Here is a 19,828-nt window from a genome sequence, read left to right as displayed (position 1 = left end):
ATTGGGCAAAAGATTTTGTTACAAGAGTATTCCTATATTCACTGTTCAACTAGTGAATATAACGTGGGCAACAAATAAGCTAAGCAATTCAATTGGGTAAAACTTATAAATCAAAACTTGCACTAATAATTTAATTGGGCAACTGGGCAAATCAACTTGCACTAATAATTTAACTGGGCAACTGGGTAGCAAAAATGTGGGCAGCAAATTTACACAATTCAACTAGTTTTTAACACATCCCTCACTTGGGCACCAAACACCATTCAACAAATATTTAAATTTTCTTCACCTGGGCAACAAAACTCACTGTTCAATAAATATTTATACATTCTTGCAGAGTTCACCGTTGTTGTGAAGAGGTTGAAGTGAGATTGATGATCAGGAGATGGGAAAGTGAGATTAAGTAGGGAGTAGGTTAGAGCAAAAAGTGGGACTGCGTTTTTGTTTTTCCTTATTCCTAAGCATTTTTATCTATCTTTTCTCTCTATTTTGGAGAGAAAAGTTTTGTGTGGACCCGAGTGGAAAATGTCTGGACTCCACATAAAAGTTTTCTTCCCCTTCAAACCAAACAATACACAAACTCATTATCTTTTGTATTAAAGTTTTCTATCCACTTATTTCACTTTCAAACAAACACACTAAAGTATGTTTGGATGGTTTGTTGAGAGGTAGTTTAAAAAATGTAGAGAAGGGAAAAATAAAGAAAGGACGGAGACACCAGTGAGTAGACAGGCCAAGAGAGAAAAACTTACAACATATTTTACAAACTGACTTGGCAATGGAAAAATTTATAGAAAATCTTAAGAAACCAAAACTTAAAAAAAATGAAAACCCAAATTTAGTACCAAATCTCTCTCTCTCTGTCTCCGGAGTCAACGAGTTGTTATACTTGTAGTCGTTCTCTCTATTTTTGAAACATACCACCTTACCTGGGTTTTGGCGTCCGAATGATTAGTATTTAATACAAAATTTGATGCCAAAAAATAAAACGAAGGAGAAAATGACAATTGCCGGCCTGCTTGGATTTGATTTTTATTAAATTTCCACATGTAAATGCTGATGTGGCATAGTACCACGTCAGTTTGTAAAATGCGTTGTACGAGTACGATAGACAAAAAAGGGCAGCCTGGGTTTGTTTGTTTGTTTAGGAAGAGGGGATAGAGTAGACAGACTCTAGTATAGTATAATATAGTATAGATAGAGATAAGGCCGCTTCGGCTTTCCTGCTTCTTTACAAAATCTCACTACTTAGAATTGTATTCACAGATTCTAAAGAAAAACAAACTGCATTTTAATTTTTCTTTTCTGTGCCTTTCCTTTCCTCAGTTTCAGGTAGGTAAGGTAACCAAATTCTCTAATTCTTTTCTCTCTCTCTCTCTCTTAGGGTTTAGGGTACTTCTCTTTCTGGGTCTTTTTATTGTGTAATTACTGTTTTCGTGCTGTGAGCTTGTACATATTTTTCTATAATCAACCATAACTACTTTTAAGTTTATTAATTACCCAAGATGGGTTTATGTTAAATCATCTTAATTAGGGTTTAATTTTGGCCTGTGCAGTTTTTATTTATAACCCTAACCCTAACCCTAACCCAGTCCCAGTCCCAGACCTTTATTTGCTGAATGTGTTTATTTATATGGTTTTTCTTTTGTTGGAGTAGTAGAGTAGGACAAAAAAGAGAGAGTTATCTATGGCGTCCCAGCTTATTCGTGATTGGGTAGGGATCAACACATTCGCTACTGCCACCCAGACCAAATTGCTTGAATTGTTGGGAAAACTTAAGCAGGAGGTTCTTTTTCGTACCCCATTTTCGCATTATTAACATACATGTTTTGCTTTGCTTTGCTTTGCTTTTGTTAATTATTATCACTTGTGCTGATTATATATACTTTTTGATTTCTTGCATATGCTATGGGTGTAGGATGTGAGCACATTGACAATACTTGTAATGGGGAAAGGTGGTGTTGGGAAATCCTCAACCGTAAACTCAATCATAGGGGAAAGAGCGGTGACTGTTAGTCCTTTTCAGGTATATGCTGCTTTCATTCTTTCCCTGTCATAGAACATTTATTTCGTTCTACCTTTCTGTGCACTTCGTATTTGTTTATACGGGTTATTTGTTGTTTGCCATAGTCGGAAGGACCAAGGCCTGTTATGGTGTCGCGTTCAAGGGCTGGATTTACTTTGAACATCATTGACACTCCCGGACTTATAGAAGGAGGATATGTCAATGACCAGGCACTTGAGATTATAAAACGGTATGCTAAGTTTTACAATTCCTTAGTGAATTATGTTCCTGGCTGTTTCTTGAGGAATTGATGTCAATCTATTTTATAACTCTGACTTCGTCTTCTTTTCTTTCTTTTTTCATTTTTCATTGTGGGTGGGTGTGGGGGGTTGTTTGAGCAGTTTCCTTCTGAACAAGACCATTGATATCCTACTCTATGTGGACCGCTTGGATGCGTATAGGGTTGATAACTTGGATAAGCAGATTGTTAAAGCCATAACAGATAGTTTTGGTAAAGGAATATGGAATAGGGCTTTGGTGGTCCTTACACATGCTCAGCTCTCACCTCCTGATGGGCTACCTTATGAAGACTTTTACTCCAAAAGGTCTGAGGCTCTTCTAAAAGTTGTTCGTCTGGGTGCTGGGTTAAAAAAGCATGATAAGCAGGTCTGCTTTTCTCTCTCATCTCCTGATTCTAGTTCTGCAACCTCAAGTTCAATTTATGTTTTTTTGCCTCCCCTATACTGTCATTAATAGTTAATTTTTTTATTTTTTGAAAATAAAACTTCTATTCATAGTGCTAAATAAACCAGTACATCAGTTCGCAGTTGGAACTGTACGAAAAGGTGGATTTTGGCCAACCCAGCACTCTTGGTCTGTTATTTGGCCAATACATGTGCCTCTATAATTGCATTTTTCTTTACAAAATTTTAGCTGAAATAATTAAATTCACGGCCCTTTATCCTAATGTCCCTATAGAGACCTTGAAGCTGCAGGCCCTTGCACAGAATTGATCACCACCTGTGGATCCCATTTCAATATGATGTTTCTGTACCCCAACTCCCTGGCTAGCCTTGAACCTTCTATGTCTGCCATGGCTTCCTCTGTAGCAACTTCTCTGGTATAAGGACTCCATTTACTTATAGCTGCTATGGCTTCACCGCTCGCATTCCGGATTATCACTCCAAGCCCCAATGCCTGTTCTCATTCAAAAAAAGCACCGTTGAAATTTATTTTCACAGCACCAGTTGTTGACTGCATCCACTGGGCTTCCTCATGTATCTCCTTTGCCACTGCTCTTGCCTGTATTGTGTGGAACTCCTCCAGGAGGTGCAGAGCCTCTAAAATAACACCATTGGTATCCCGCTATGTTCCTTCACAAAGCCATTTGTTTCTATTATTCCATAGTGCCCGCATTCTGATTCTTATTTTCTCCAGCAGCACCGTATCACTCTTGTCCACTATTGTGTCCATAAAAAATTTAAATCACCCCGACCTGCTATTGGAATTGAGTGAATAGGAAAGGAAAGTGGTGCACTAAATCCCTGTGTATAACCTCACAACTCCAGAGCGCGTGGCCCGTAGTCTATCTCCCAGTACCACATAGGGGGACACCAAATATCTTCTGCTCAAGCTGTTCCTAGTTGACTAGTTCAGATAATATCATTACAAGGCCGCCAGATGAAGAAACCAACCTTGCTTGGTACATTCAATTTTCCATATTACCTTCTAGAAATTTTTTCGTTCAGCTCCATGGGAGCTTTCACCACGATCCCTCTCTGGTTCTTCTCTTAGCAGCTTGTAAGTACTTTTAACTGTAAACTGTCCATTGGCAGTCCCACTCCAAACCAGCATGTCACAAGGCAGAGTTTGACTTATAGGGATATCATGAATCACTTCAGCTTCATGCTCCATGAACGTGCTCTGCAACAAGCTTCAATTTCCCCATTTTCTCTCTTGATCAATCAACTCAGTAACTTTCATATCAAGTGGATGGTGCAGCCTAGGGAATGCAATCTTATGGGTTGGTTTAGTTGGAACCCAGCAATCTTGCCATACCTTGCTTCTGGTATACTTTGCCAAGTATATGAGGCATTGAACTTTATTGTTGCTGTCATGAATGTCCCTCTATGAAAATACTTTGCCTTGAGTGTCTTGAATCCAAGGGTGTTTTCCATGGTGAGTAATTTCCAGCACTGTTTTGCCAGGAGTGCCAAATTGAAACTCTCTAAATCTCTAAATTCCAATCCCCCTTTTACTTTTGGCTCACATAATTTTTCTCACCTCATCCAATTCATGCCTTGATTCTGACTTCCCTTGCCCTGCTAAGATTTTCACACAAAGTAGAAGGTAGTTTGAAGACACTCATTGTGTAAGGGCTATTGCTTGGGCCACTGCTTTTATCAACACTTCTTTTCCCGCCCTTGGTAAAAAAAAATTTCATTCCAACCTTGCTCCTTTTTCTCCACTCTTTCCTTTATGCTCATGAAAACTTTCCTTTTGGATCTCCCTACATTATTGGTTCATAATACAATGCTCAAATATTTAATATAAGTCATTGTACGTGAACTTTCTATTGACTAAATTCTCTTTTGGAAGATGCATGAATGACTTGGAATGTGATTTTCTCTTTTACTTATGCATTTCTTTCTAGATGCAGTTTATATGAGTGCTGCGCGCATTTAGCTAAATGACCTATATGTCCATGAACCTCTTTTTATTGCTGTATAAGGTTTTGTTTATGTTTTATTTTTTATTCTCATTTTTTTGTTGCTTATTGCAACACAAATGAAGATGATGGCTTTATCCAATTTTGGATTGATGTTTTTACTTTTCTAAAAAAAATTGGATCAAAATTTTATGAGTCATGAAAGTATTGGCAATATTGCTTAAAAGATTCCAAGATATTAAAATGGTTGTGTTGTGTGCATATGAGTATTTTCTTATTTTTTACACTTTAAAGGCTAAAATCACCTTATAATGGGAAATTTTCCTCAACATCAAAGTCATGAGGCCTATATTTTCTTGACAAGTAATAAATTTATTGAAAAGGTGCAAAAGGGGGACACAGCCCTAGCACAGTGGAAGTATTCTAAGGATGAGCCAAAGAGAAAAAGAATTAAAACAAATACAATATATACTTTATCTAAAATCCAAGTCATTCATAGAGTTCTAACAAATTTAATGAAGTGAAAGAGGTAGAATTCAAAATCCAATCATATAAAGCCTTCAGAAATACAAACTTGAACATAGATAAATGTAACTCCCTCCCTAAAAGCACACATTCCTTTCTCTCCAAAATCACCATGGAGTAGCTTTCCATATTTCACCATTAGTTCTCTTGTCAAAGTGTCCTTTCCAACAAGATAGCAAATCCCTCACTGATCTAGGCATTACCTTATTAATACCAAAACAAGTAGAATACTAATGATCACACTTCCTAAGCAATATCACAGTGTAGAAAGAGATGTGCCACTGACTCCCTTGGTTCTCGTACATATAGCACCAATCCATAATAATTATCCCCCGCTTCCTCATATTGTCTGTTGTCAGAATTATTGCAAATGCAACACACCATGAGAAGAAAGCTATACCTTTAGTGGTACAGAGACTTTCCATATGTTTTCTGTGGAAATATCTTTTCCGCTCCTACTCTCAAGGCCTTATCATATCTATTCACTTGAAAACCATGATTTTATGACGAGATGCATACCAATTTATCTTCCTCCTTCCCTCAGGTCTTGGTTGCACATAAATCATCCAAAAAATGTTCCATAGATTTTAACTCCTAGTCATGGATGCTTGGGAAAATAAAGGATTTCAAATAGGACTTCTATTCTTGAATTCTATAGAATCTATCACTCTGGCATCTCTATCCCTAGCAATTAGGAAAAAATCAGGGTACCTTTCCTTAAGAGTAGTTGCCAAGAGCCTTGTAGCTAAGTGGTATAGCTTGGTCTCCTTTATGAGAAGAACTAGGGTTCGATTCCTCCTGGATAGCAGCTTGTATGTCTTCAGTTTCTTTTGAGATCTTAGTCAATGGGGGAAAATCTGATCAATTTAAGCCTAGTAGAGGGATAAGGCAAGGGGACCCTCTATCCTCCTACCTATTTATTTTTGGGCAAGAAGTTCTGTCTCGGATCCTCGATCGTGAGTTTTGCTCCAACAACATCAGTGGGGTTAAGGCAAGTAGGAGGGCCTGCCATCACCCATGTTATGTATGCTGATGATATTGTACTCTTCTCAAAGGCAACCAGAAATGATGCTGCTAACATCATCAAATGTATCGAAAAATATTGCAGCTGGTCAGGTCAAGAAATCAGTTGGAACAAATCAGGTATTTTCTTCTCCAAGCACTCTCGACCTAACATCAGAAGAGAAATCAAGCATCAACTACACATGAAAATCCTTAAAAAGGAAGCTATATACCTTGGGGCATCCCTTTTCCTAACCAGATCTCCCACGAAGGATTTCAAATTCCTTCTAGACAAGCTAGAAACCAAGCTGATGGGGTGGAGAAGTAAGTGCCTTTCTTGGGCAGGTAGGAGTACTCTCATTAGCTCCATGGCACAAGCCATCCCCAATTACTTCATGTCCTCTTTCAACATCCCGGCCAAGATTTGCGACAAGCTAGACTCTACATCTAGAAGATTTTGGTGGAAACCCAAGGCCTCGGTAGGCAAATTCATAGCTTGGAATTCTTGGGACAAGCTCTGCCAGCCCAAAAGCCTAGGAGGTCTCGGGTTCAAGAAAGCAAAAGATTTCAATAATGCGATGCTTGCTAAATTAGCCTGGATGGTTGCCTCTAAGAGGGATAGCATTTGTGTGCCCGTGGTGAGAGCTAAATACAAGGTAAGACATGATTGGCTTTATAGCAACCCCCCCAAGTCAGCTTCCCCATCATGGAGAGCCATTGAAAAAGTCAAGCAACTGATAGTTAAAGGTGCATGTTACATTATTGGAGATGGCCAATCAATTAACGTTTGGTCTGATCCATGGGTGCCTCAGTTACAAGGGTTCAAACCTGTACCAAGAAATGAGTCACAAAATCAGACCCCCCTTTCTCTTTTTTTTGATAAGTAAGAAGAGAATATTATTAATAAAAGAGAATCAAGGAAAACACAAAGGGTTCACGGTAGTGAACAAAGGAAAAAAGACCAACAAAAAAACAGCAAAAAAACAACTAATCTATTCTAACAGATGAAAGAAAATCCAAAAGGGTAGAACAATCCGAATAACCCCAACGTCTAGACCAATCAAAGAGTGTCCGTTGGCAATACTCTAATAACTGAACCACAGTTTTCTCCTCATTCTCAAAAGACCGCCGATTCCGTTCAGTCCAAATAATCCACATTAAACAACTTGGAACTAAATCCCAAATATCAGAGCTATACTTCCCAAGCTAATGATGCCAGCAAAATAATAAGTCCACAACTGAACCTGGCATGACCCATTCGATCCCAAACAACCGAAGCATATACATCCACAAAGAATGAGCTATCGGACAGAAAAGTAACAGGTGATCCACAGATTCCGTATTGCTACAGCACAAACAACAACGATTTGCCAAAGGGCGACCACGAAGCATAAGATTATCCAAAGTTAGAATCTGATCATGGGCTGCAGTCCACATAAACAAAAACCACCCTTTTAGGAACCTTAACTTTCCAAATTCCTTTCTAAGGGAAGGTGGAAGGATCTGCATTTCGAATCTTATGATATAAGGACCGAGTATCGAACTTCCCACTGCCATTAAGATCCCAACAAAGACTGTCACAACCTCCACCCCTAGGAATACGGGTTTGGATGAAATGAAGAAATGAGTAGGAATCCGCCAACTCCCAATCATTGAAATCCCTCTGAAATCTTAAACTCCACACGCTGTCATTAACACCCACTGAAGGGCTTAACACCTCAGAGATACAAGCCTCCTTATTAGCTGAACACAAAAATAACTGAGGATAACGAATTTTGGGAGGAACATCCCCAGTCCACTTATCATGCCAAAACAGAATACGAGCACCATCCCCTACCACGAAAGAGAAATGCTTTGCGAAAGTTTCCCATCCTTCGCTAATGCCCCGCCATAACCCACAACCATGAGCCCTACTACAAACTCTAGTGCACCAACCCCCTTTTCCTTCCCCATATTTCATGGCAATGACCCTTCGTCACAGATGTGAGGTTTCATGGCCATACCTCCAAAGCCATTTCCCTAATAGGGCCTGATTAAAAGGTGCTAACTTTCGAATTCCTAAACCACCCAGCTCACGCAGTAAGCAAACCTTTTCCCAGGCCACCAATGGATATTTGAAACACTCAACTGAAGAACCCCACAAGAAGTTCATTTGAATGCATTCAAATCTGGTTGCTACAGCTTTAGGGATAGTAAAAAGAGAAAGGTAATAAGTCGGAAGGCTTGAAAGGGTACTTTTTAGCAAGGTAAGTCTACCACCCTTTGACAAATAAAGCCGCTTCCAGCCTGAAAGCTTCTTTTCCATCCTCTCAAGGATCGGATTCCAAATAGAGGCTGTTTTGTACAAAGAACCCAATGGCATACCCAAGTAAATCATAGGCAAACTGCCCACCCTGCACTGAAGGATATTAGCCAAAGACTGAATGTTACGCACCTCCCCAATAGGGACAATTTCACTTTTCCCCACGTTCACCTTCAAACCAGTAAAAGCTTGGAAACAAGTCAAAACCAGCCTAATAGAAAAAATCTGCTCTCTAGAGGCATCACAGAAAAGAATGGTGTCATCAGCAAATAGAAGGTGAGAAACACGGATACCAGTCGAATTAACAAGGCCCACATGAAAACCCTAAATTAAACCCCCTTCCTCAGTTTTCTTCAAGAAACGACTTAAAACCTCCATGATCAAAAGAAAGAGAAGGGGAGACAAAGGATCACCTTGTCTGAGACCTCTAGAGCTACTAAAGAAACCAGCAGGAGATCCATTAACCAGAACAGAGAAGCGAACGGTAGAGACACAAGTCTTTAGCCATCTCCTCCATCTATCCCCAAAGCCCATCCTCTCCAACAGAAAAAACAAAGCGTCCCAATTCACATGATCATATGCTTTCTCAATGTCTAACGTATACACCACCCCTGGAGTACAACGTTTCAGTCTACTGTCTAAACATTCATTAGCAATAAGCATAGAATCCAAACTCTGTCTGCCACCAACAAAAGAATTTTGAGACTCTGAAATAAGTTTATCCAGCACCCACCTCAATCTGTTAGCTAAAACCTTAGACAATAGCTTATACACACTGCCCACTAGGCTGATAGGCCTAAAATCTTTGATACTTAAAAGCATTATTTTTTTTGGGAATCAGAGAAAGGAAAGAAGCATTCAGAGACCATTCAAACTCTGAGCTTCTATGGAAATGATCAAAGAATGCCATGACATCTATTTCCACAACACTCCAACATTTTTGAAAAAAGCCATAGTGAAACCATCTGGACCTGGGGCTTTATCACCCTCTATCTCATGTAGAACCTTAACCACTTCCTCCTTAGAAAAATCCCTCTCTAATTCAAGACGCTCAACCTCCTCAATTCTATCAAACTCTAAACCATCCATAAAGGGGCGCCAAGTATCTAACTCAGTGTATAGCCTATGATAAAAATTGACCACCTTAGATCGCACCTCTTCCTCATCCTCATAAAGGACACCATCCACCTCTATACCTCGAATATGATTAGTTCTTCTATGGGAATTTGCAACCCGATGAAAGAAGCGAGTATTATTGTCCCCCTCCTTCACAAATAAAATTCGAGACTTTTGTCTCCAAGAAATCTCCTCCAAAGAGGCAAGATTAGCAATCTCACCTTTAATCTGAATACGATGCGTTTGATCCTCCAGAGAAAGACCAGACAAGTCCTCCCTAGCATCCAAACCCAGCAATTCAGATAAGAGACATTTCTTCCTAAAGGCCAAATCCCCAAATTCCTCCTTATTCCACTTTTCAAGTCCTCTTTGAGAGCTTTTAATTTACGAGCCAGAGAATAAAGCTAGGAGAACCTGAAAAGCAATACCCATTCCACCATTGCCGAACGCTCTCTACAAAACCCTCTTCTTTCAACCACATATTCTCAAATTTAAAGGCACTCCGACCTTTATTAACATTACCCGCCACCACCAAAAGAGGGCAATGATCAGAAACTACACGAGGAAGAATCCTTTGAGACACATTTCCAAAGTGATCTACCCAATCCACTGATGCCAAGGTTCTATCAATTCTTGACATACAAACTGACCCCGAATCTCTAAACCAAGTAAACGAAGCCCCTTCAAGGGGTAAGTCCACAAGGTAATTAGCCTCAATGAAATCTGAAAAAGCAAGCATAGCCGGACTAAAAGCCTCATAGCCAAATCTCTCACTCGGATAACAGATGGTATTGAAATCCCCTAAAACACACCAAGCCGTATTCCACCTAGAGTGCATTCTAGTAAGTTCTTCCCACAACGCACCCCTTTGGTTATCCTCATTAGGCCCATACACTCCTGAACAAGCCCATACAAAATCATCTGCAACCCCCTTCAGTAACACATTAAAAAAAAAAAGACCAACATCACAATCAACTTTTTCAAAAACTCTCTTGTCCCAAACCAATAACAGCCCCCCTGCTGTATTGACTGCATCTAGAACAACCCAATCTAGGAACGGACTACCCCAAAGGCTTCGAACAATAAAAGAGTTTAAAGAGGCCAACTTAGTCTCTTGAAAGCAAACTATATCACACTTCCACTCCTTGAGAAGATTTTTACATACCTTTCGCTTCTAAGGATTTTTTAATCCCCTAACATTCCAAGATAAAAGCTGTAAACTCATTTTAAACTGGTAATCGCCCCTGTACCTACTGAGCAGTCTTTGTTCCTCCCCTTAGAAGCTGCCCCATCATAATTAATAGAAGAAAACAAACCTTTGAGCTCCCTAAACCCTTTCTGCTTAGAGTTCACAATACCATTAGAAGACCCAGCACTAACAACATCAACACAGTCTTGTTCAAGAAGACGGAATAGAGCCAGGCATTGATCTTCGTGCTTGACAATAGGAAAACCCACAATTCTACAGAAATTTTTCATTAGGCTACAAACCCATTTCGAATTTTTCACCGCTGACCCTCGAACCTCTCCCTTGCCACCTTCCTTGATCACCGCCAACTCCTTGTGATCATTGGGATCCCATTTAGAAAGAGGTGAGCACTCCAAAGATGCATTCCCGTCCTCTCCATGACAGAAGCCACTAGGATAAACTTCACCGTGCTTCCACTGAATTAGAAGATGCTCAGTCCCTTCCTGTAACTTCTCAACCCCATCCAAATGACTGGGCGACACTGGCTTAGCACTAGGATTGCACCATGCTTCTCCTTTCTCCCCTGAAACCACCGTGGGCTCATCTCTTACTCCAAAATAGAGACCCTCCTCGCAACCCAGACCCAGTAGAGGAGAAAAAGAGTTATGGGCAGCTCCCTAATGCCGAAGATCAGAAGAAACGGCATACCCAGGTCCCATTAACTTGGCCGGAGTTTGGGTCTCTTCCATGGACCTCCGATTGGTCCCCTCCACATCAGAAAACCCAAAAATGGACCCCCCTGTCGCGCTCGCCGGCACTACCGTAGTCACCGGCGACCCAGGAACCACCGTCGTTCTCGACTGCGACGCTGTTGACACCGCCGGCGACCCAGAAACCATCGTCGCCCTCGCCAGCGTCGCTGCTGACACCTGCGGCCCGGCTACTAACTTTGCACTACTGCTCAAGCTCTCCCCTTGTACCCACGTTGCATGACCATTATTTGGCTCTTTTTCAGATCTGGGTTTGACCAAAATGCCCTTGAGAGATTCCACGGGCTGGGCTTTGGCAAGCCCATCAGATTGGATTATAAGTTCAGGCCCACCACTTAACACTCTGGGCCAACTGAACTCATTTTTATTCATCTCATATACAGAATGTTTCCCTCCCTCAGTCTTACACACTTTCAGAGCCAAAGTAGCAGGAGTCAGTTTAAAAGTGCAAGTCCACGTGGGTCTGCCATTGATGACTGAAACATTACCATTTAAGACCAAACCATTTACTGTTGGGACTTCAGGAATCCCGCTCTGCCCCAAATTTGCTCTAACTTTTTCAAAATCCCTGAACTTTTGCTGATGACCATAAGTAGACAAAAGGTTCCCACTCCGGTCACCACTAGCATACTAACCACCTCCACCACCACCATTTTTGGAGGATGCTTCAGCCATAGCAACCGGTTTAGCACCGGTGAAAAAGTTCCTCATTTCTCTCTGAAACAAAGACCAACCTGCACGATTGGAGCTTGCTGGTATCATAACACACCCACGGCGAGCCCCACCATAGTATTCAGCTATGACCACAAAAACACCAGCCTTATTCGACCTCCCACAGAATTCCAACAACTTGTTATTTTCTCGGAAGCGTTTGCAAATGGGAACTTCCCTCGGAATCCAATCACGAATATCCGCAAAACAAGAAAGGATCCACTCCAATCCTTTACGTCCTACCCAAAGAGTGTGTTTGACATGCTGGCTACTCTCATGAATAGCATACGAGTCATGTCGCCCACCATTGAAAGAAAAAGAGAAAGACTGTGCATCAATTCGGAAAGGAATCTTACTCCCCCCTGAACCGATAAAGATGGAGTGGTATTAAGGTTTGAAGCTGGTTTGGTATCAGTTTTAGATAGGGAGATAACGGGTAACAATGGAGGTGAAGGCACAGAAGGTTTAATAGGCAAAGTGGATGGCAGTAGGGGGGATGGCGGACGGCATAAACTAGAAGGGAAAGAGGGATGACAAAAGGTGTAAGAGGGCAGACCAAAAGGTGGGAGTAGAGGTGGAAAAAGAAAAGGATAGGGAGGGAGGGGATTGGTATGTGGGACAGCTGGTGGTATACAGGGGAAAAGAGAGGGAGTTGGGGGTGGGGGGGGGGGGTTGGTGGTGAGGGTGAGGGTGAGGGTGGGGGAGGGAGAGAACAATTTGACATTGCCTCAATCTAGGAAGATCAAGAAATAAGGAGACACGAAAAGAGGAAGAGAACAAGAAGGAACAAAGAAAAAACAGTGTACAGAGTACTTTTCTGGTTGATAATCTCCCCCCTTCTCACTGTTTCACAGCTCTTTGATCCCACTTCTCACAGTTGGAATTCTAGACTTATCCTCGAGTTATTCGATGCTGCCTCTGCTCAGCCATCATGTCTATCCCCCTACCAATCAGCCCCAAATCTGATAGACTCATTTGGGCTCTAAACTCCAAGGGTTTGTTCTTGGTTAAGTCAGCCTCTAGAATTTCAGTTGATCAAGAACCTAATCCCAGTCAAGCCGAGGTACCTTGGAAGAAGCTTTGGAAGGCAAGGCTCCCCGAGAGAATTAAAATGCTCATTTGGAGGATCGGTAACAGTTCTCTCCCCACCAGTGAAAATTTGTCATGCAGATTGGAGTACATCGACCCCAATTGCACCCTATGTAAGAATGGTTGGGAGTCTTGCGTACCTCTGTTCTTTGAATGCCCCATAGCTAGAGCTTTATGGCTATCTTCCTGCTGGGGGCTCAGAGTAGATACTAGCATGCTGCAGACTAATGAAGACATTATCAAGCTTATCATTGAGCCTCCAACATCCACTATCAGTGCCCATGACCAATGGCTCATAACTCTCAATATGGCCCTCATTTTGGATGAAATTTGGTACTTAAGGAATCACATCTGTTACCAAGATGCCTGGGTGGATATTCCCAAATCTATCCATACGGTACAAGCTAAGTTCTTAGAGTACTCCAAGCTGCATCTGTTTCTCCTCCTGCCTTCCCACCATCTAGTTCCACAACCTGGGCTCCCCCTCCTTTAGGATGGATTAAGATTAATGTGGATGTAGCTTCTTCTGAATACAGAGTTGCTAGGGGGTGATGGCTAGAAATCATTTGGGCGAGGTCATTCGTGCTTGGGGCAGATGTCGCCCGTTATGCTCTCCTCTCCAAGCTGAAGCTGCTGCCCTTCAATGGGCAGTTGAGCTTGCAAGCTGAGAACAGTGGCACCAGGTTATCTATGAGGGTCATGCGAAATCTTGCTTTAATGTGCTATCCTCGTCCGCTTCTTCCCCTGACTGGTCCATCAGTACCTATATTAGCAATATTCTGAGTCTTTCTTCTGCTTTTCCTTCTGTTAGGTTTTGTTGGGTCAGGAGACTTTGCAATTCTGCTGCTCATGCAGTCGCAAAATTCTCTTTAAGCTCACATCAGTCCTTTTTTTTCAATAATGGTATCCTCCCACCTGATATTGAGTCTGTTTGTAAGGTGGACTACCTTTCTTGTACTTCTTCTTTTGTTTAATGACATTGCAGATTACCAAAAAAAGGGTTCGATTCCCCCTTCCCTCACTTGTTGTAACAATTGAATTATCAAAAAGTTGTAGTCTTGCCATTCCAAATATCATGCCACACGGTTCTGGCGGGTGGGGTCTTGTATCTGTTTTTTGCTCCCAAGGGGTGGGTCCCGCCTTGCTAAGGTTTCTTAAGACCAAAGAACCGGGAGGAAGAGAGGGGGGGGGGGGGGCTTTCCCTTCTTGGTTCTCCTATAGCTGGATCCTTTGGAAACACAAGAATCCGTAGTTAGAATGGGATTCCAACTCAGCATCCTTTTTTGAGATTTTGAGAAGAGTTGCCCTTTGGAGAGCACAGTATGATGACAGTTGTAAGCACATTATTAAAAATAAATAAAAAATTATATGTGTGTGTGTGTGTGTGCCACAATTGAACTTTGGACCCACTTCCCGTGGACCCTACTTCAACTATTCCAACCTATTATGATGTTCTTCCACAGTTTACACACATACATTATGTTATGCCAGGCTGTAAAAAAATTACAGTTGTGTCATCTGGCAGTTCACCTGTGCCCACATGTCCTAAGATTTTTGTGCTTTGGATTAATTTGATAGATGCATACCTACACTGTTACATGCTTCCGTAACAATGAGAGAATTATGGTTGCTTATGTTTTGTTGCTTGGGTTGATGTGGAATAATGGCTGGAATGTTGGCTGAATTATTGACTAGTTGGAAGGAACACTTTGCAAAAATTTGGAAGTCTATTTATTCACTTGTGCATAAATGTGGGACATTTGGAGAGAAGAATTCCCACACGTTTGAGAGTTGTGAGTTATTTCTGTTGAGGGAAGCATTTGGGCTATTTATTCACTTATGCATAATGTGGGGCATTTGGAGAGAGAAGAAGCTACTATTTGCTTCTCCTCTATATTGCTAGAAGTACTTAATTTTTTAAGTTTTAGGAGTCAGCGTTTTTGTTTTTTCTTTGGTTGTTAATCTTGTATACTACCAGTGTTCTAGGGTTGCACCCCTTTTAGAACTCCTTTTTCTCTAAGTACAAATTTACTTATCAACAAAGAAAAACTTACAGCGAGTCCCCCACCCTCAACTTTTTTTTCCTTGATAAGTGATTTTGACAGTGAGTTTCCATGTCTAAAGATTTGCATTAGTGTCACTATCATATTTCTTGCAACAGAGTTCCAACTTGTGTTCACCATAGAGTTATAGTTTATTTAAATTGGAGCTCAACAAGTTGAAAAATGTTTGTTTAGAAAGAAATTTTTTTAGGAAATTCATTTGTCTATTTTACTTAATGAATTTGTTTGTCTATTTTGCCTCTCTCTATAGGATTTTGCAATCCCAGTTGTTTTGGTTGAGAACAGTGGGAGATGTAATAAGAATGAAAGTGATGAAAAGGTTAGTCATTTTCCTGTTGCCACATGTTTGTTGTTTTTACCTTTTAGTACATTCATCATTGATGATTTTTCTCTAAAAAAAACGTCATTGATGTTTTTTCATCTTTGAGAGATTGAGAAGATGGTTGTGCTTTGGTGACAGGTTCTTCCAAACGGGACTGCTTGGATTCCTCATTTAGTTAAAACAATCACAGAAGTTGTGTTGAATGGAAGCCAGTCTATTGTTGTTGACAAGAAGCTGATTGAAGGGCCAAACCCTAATGAGAGAGGGAAGTTCTTAATTCCGCTTATTTTTGCCCTCCAAGTAAGTTTCTTAAATTTAGATGCTTATTTGTTTCTCATATCTTTGGATAAGTGATCAATGAAATTCATTCAATTTTTCTCTCTGCTTCTTTGCAGTATTTCTTTGTCATTAAACCAATCGAACGTGCCATCAAGAATGATATTGCAAAGGAGAGTAGACCATCATGGGAGATGCGTGATACGGGCGTGGGCAGTCGCAAGTTCTGATCTGGCTATGAACCCCTGCCACCATGAAATTTTCTTATTGTTGTCTATTTTCCTGTACTGGTTACATCTCTATCTCTTAGCCATTCCTAGTATATTCTGCAGTATTGGTAATCTGCGGCATATGGATTCCTTAGCGTTTTGAGAGAATTGGATTTTGTGTACTCGGAGATCATATGCTCTTTGAATTATTTTTTCACTACCTAATTAATTTTGCATCTGTAGAATTATTTATTTCCCTATTCCAATTCTTCTTTGCAAATGATGAAGATTTCTTGTTTCTCATAAAAAAAAGTTGGAAGATTTCCTGTTTATTTTCAAAGAGTCCCGTGTGTATTATTGCTGTAGGGGTGTGCGTTGGTGATGCTTTGCATTAACATGAATTATAAGAGCATGCTGTCATGGATAACATAATGCCTGCACAGTAACTGTTTGTCAGTCTAGGGTCAAGGAGATTATTCTGTAATGGTTTTTGTAGTTCTGAAACTTTTTAATTCTAAAACTTGATGCTGTCCATTACCGTGGTTTTTATTTTAGTGACTTCCCATATAAGTAGTGGTTCAAAAAAAAAAAAAGTTAGCGGTTCAAAATGCACATCATAAAATGTATTATAGGAAAACCCTGGGAAAAAAATTCATATCATAACTTGGTTTTAACTTCTAAGATAACTGGCTGCGAACTTACACATTGCGTGTGATAATTATTTTAAGGTGGTTTTATTAATTTTTTTTTTTTTTTTACAATTTAAACTAATTTAATAAAGAGTAATGTATTTCGTAATCATATTTTAATTTATTATAGGAACAATCATAAATATAAATTTTGTTGTACCAAAATGAATACAATACAATTTTTCTTAGAAATTTAAAAGGTAAATTAACGAAAATATTCATTTTTTTTAATAAAAGTTATTTATAACATTTTATGAATCATTAAAAAGAATATAAAATTTGAAAATTATTCTTTAAGTTTTAAACAAATTTTTACAAACTTTTTTTTTTTTTCTGCCTACAATCCAAAACACCAAAAAATGTAACTAAGAAAATTAATAAAATTTAACAATGATTAATTGGACCAATTAGGAAAAAAATTTGTTGTAATTTCATTCACCCAAAACATATTATCAAATAAAAAATTATTAGCAAAATCTAAGAATTAAATTTTTATATATGCATTGTTATAAAATAATAATAATTAAAATAAAATTGCAAAAACTAAAATTTGTCACCCATCTGATTATTTTCGTTTGGTTAACATTTGCTTTTCTTTAAATAAATGGCATTATAGTGTACTTCTAATACAACTATTAACAGTACTTTGTCCACTACAAAGGATTAAAGAATAAACAAAAATTAGTAAAGCCTCATAGTTTAACATCTAAATTGAGCACTATAAAAAATCATGCTATGTAATAGAAGAAATATCAATTTACAATAAATTCCAAATTATCCAAATTAAATCATGCTGTGTAATAGAATAATATTATATTTTTATATACTATATTTAATTCTTTATGACGCAATAAAATAACATTTAACAATCAAAGAGAACAAAAAAAAAAATATAAAAAAAAAATAAAACAAACTAAATCGCATTAATCCAAAGTAGAGTTTTAAAGAATATAAAAAATTACCAACCTAAAGCAGATATAAAAGAAAAAAAAAATCCACCAAAAATTTGAGAGAGAGAGAGAGAGAGAGAGAGAGAAATAACCTTTTTGTTGTGAGGGAAAACTATGCGTAGAATGGAAGAAATAGTGACAAATTTATAGTAAGAGAGTATGAATAAGAAAAGACAAAAATAAAGAAAGATGAAGGGATAGATGAAGAACGATATTAATTTAGAGGGTAGTGGGGAGATGAAAAGGTAAGGAATGAAGAAAGATTGGATAAGTAATGGGGAGATGAAACAGTAAGGGAGGGAGGGAGAAAGATTGGAGAAATGTAAATATTAAAAAAATAAATGTTAAAAACAATTATAGGAAAAAAGAAAAAAAGAAAAAAGAAAAGAAAAGATAATGACGTGGACTCTGATGTGGCTCAACTGGAGCGTAATAATAATAAATGCTACTTCAGCTTTTAAAAATATATAGATATAGATGTATTACGCTTTTTGATGAATGCCCAGTCTTTCCTAGAAAAGAGAAGAGCATGTGTGCTTTTCCTTGAGTTATATTGGTAATGGTACGTGAAAAGAGAGTTTTAGTTGCGTTGAATGCAATTTTAACAACCTTGAAGTAAGCCAAATATTTTACATCCCTAGTAGGCCACCATTTCTTTTCCCTTTATTTTATTTGGATTTTTGGATGAGTAAGTTTGCTTCCAAAGGAAGAGGGAGATACATTGGGGGGGGGGGGGGGGGGGGGGGGGGTGGTGTTTGATAAAAAAGGGTGTTTAAGCCTTTTAAGTGTACTGACTAATTTCTTGGATGTGTGTAGTTTCCCTATTACACAAACACTATGTAGTTATAGGGAAGAATCCCTCAGAAGTAGCTCCAAGGTGTGTGTTGAGAGTTTTGAACTCAAGATTTCATGGATCTTATGATGGCTTGAAAACCGCTAAACCAACCCTTCAAAGAAATGGGGAGCTAAGATTTAACAAATGACATTGTCATTTGAGACATGATTTTGTTAGTTACCAATTTTATATAAGCAAATTTCACTCTCATGCCAAAAAATGCTCTAGTTGTGGTATACGCATACATGTCTTTTCTTGATGCTCTCGTTGATTTTTTTTTTACTTATGTTTAGTTGAAGCTTGTGTATCCACTAGAGAAGATGTCGGAAGAAGTTGAGTCAGACAACGAAATTTTGAAAGGGGTGAGCTCGAGAGATACGGTGGTAGTGACAAAGGGTACTCAAGCTTTGAGCCTATAGGAAGATGAGTGTGATGGGGACGATGATGAAGGTGATTGGAGTACAATCATTGGGCCATAAATCAACATGCTCTATTGGGAAGATGGTGGTGATTCTATATGGCTAGAGCCATTAGTTGTATCCATTCCAGTGGAGAATAAGGTGACTCCAGTGGAGACTGCAAACAAACCTCAGGCTTTGATTTGAGTGAAAGAGGAAAACCAAAGGTTTTGGCTATAGGTGGGCAGGTCTTATGAGGGCCTTGAAAATCAAGTTACAACATTATTCCAAGCTATTGAAGAGAAGAATAGACGGGGGGGTGGCATCTAGAGGAATTTATTGAAAGTAGTATCAAAGGGCAATAGGTAGCTAAAGAATTAGGTGACTTCTTGGAATTTTGAGACCAACTCAAGTAAGACTAGAAGTGTTTAACAGGGAGAGGGTTATCATGTTGTCTTAATGAATCTCAAAATTATTTCTTGGAATGTGAGAGGGCTAAACGATCGAGATAAGAAGCCCAAATTAGAAACTTGATTAGGGATCAGAAGACTAATATTATATGTTTACTAGAAACTAAATTGGAGTTAATTACTCGTGGGTTGATAAGAAGTATGTGGGGTTGTCATTATGTTGACTGGTTATATACTTAGGGTCTCTTGGTGCTTCAAGGGGTATTTTTTTGATGTGGAATAAAAGGGTAGTGGAAAAG

At 39.2% G+C, this 19,828-nt stretch overlaps 1 protein-coding gene across 6 annotated transcripts; it reads left to right on the top strand.

Annotated features, from left to right (window-relative positions):
• The first annotated feature begins 1,139 nt into the window (after positions 1-1,139).
• LOC115952807 (translocase of chloroplast 34-like) lies at positions 1,140-16,579 on the top strand. 6 transcript variants are annotated; one of them, XM_031070093.1, is made up of 8 exons: positions 1,140-1,332; positions 1,661-1,786; positions 1,919-2,026; positions 2,131-2,255; positions 2,407-2,671; positions 15,691-15,759; positions 15,901-16,062; positions 16,158-16,579. In XM_031070093.1, the coding sequence occupies exons 2-8, from the start codon at positions 1,688-1,690 to the stop codon at positions 16,266-16,268; spliced, it is 939 nt and encodes a 312-aa protein (XP_030925953.1). In that variant the 5' UTR covers positions 1,140-1,332; positions 1,661-1,687; the 3' UTR covers positions 16,269-16,579. The 6 variants fall into 6 exon arrangements, with proteins under 6 accessions (XP_030925953.1, XP_030925951.1, XP_030925950.1 ...); XM_031070091.1 differs by having other exon boundaries at positions 1,140-1,336; XM_031070090.1 differs by having other exon boundaries at positions 1,140-1,336; positions 1,658-1,786.
• The last annotated feature ends 3,249 nt before the right edge of the window (positions 16,580-19,828 follow it).

This window comes from Quercus lobata, chromosome 7, assembly GCF_001633185.2.
Source record: "Quercus lobata isolate SW786 chromosome 7, ValleyOak3.0 Primary Assembly, whole genome shotgun sequence".
Taxonomy (NCBI): Eukaryota; Viridiplantae; Streptophyta; class Magnoliopsida; order Fagales; family Fagaceae; genus Quercus; species Quercus lobata.
The sequence above is the reverse complement of the archived record's forward strand: the minus strand, read 5'-3'. Positions and strand labels throughout refer to the sequence as shown.

What these genes read in the sequence shown, in the direction of transcription:
- LOC115952807 (XM_031070093.1), top strand. Translation starts at nt 1,688, where the DNA reads ATGGCGTCCCAGCTTATTCGTGATTGGGTAGGGATCAACACATTCGCT. An exon ending in GCACTTGAGATTATAAAACG is followed by an intron (nt 2,256 to 2,406) that starts GTATGCTAAGTT and finishes TTGTTTGAGCAG; the next exon opens with TTTCCTTCTGAACAAGACCA. An exon ending in CGCTTATTTTTGCCCTCCAA is followed by an intron (nt 16,063 to 16,157) that starts GTAAGTTTCTTA and finishes GCTTCTTTGCAG; the next exon opens with TATTTCTTTGTCATTAAACC.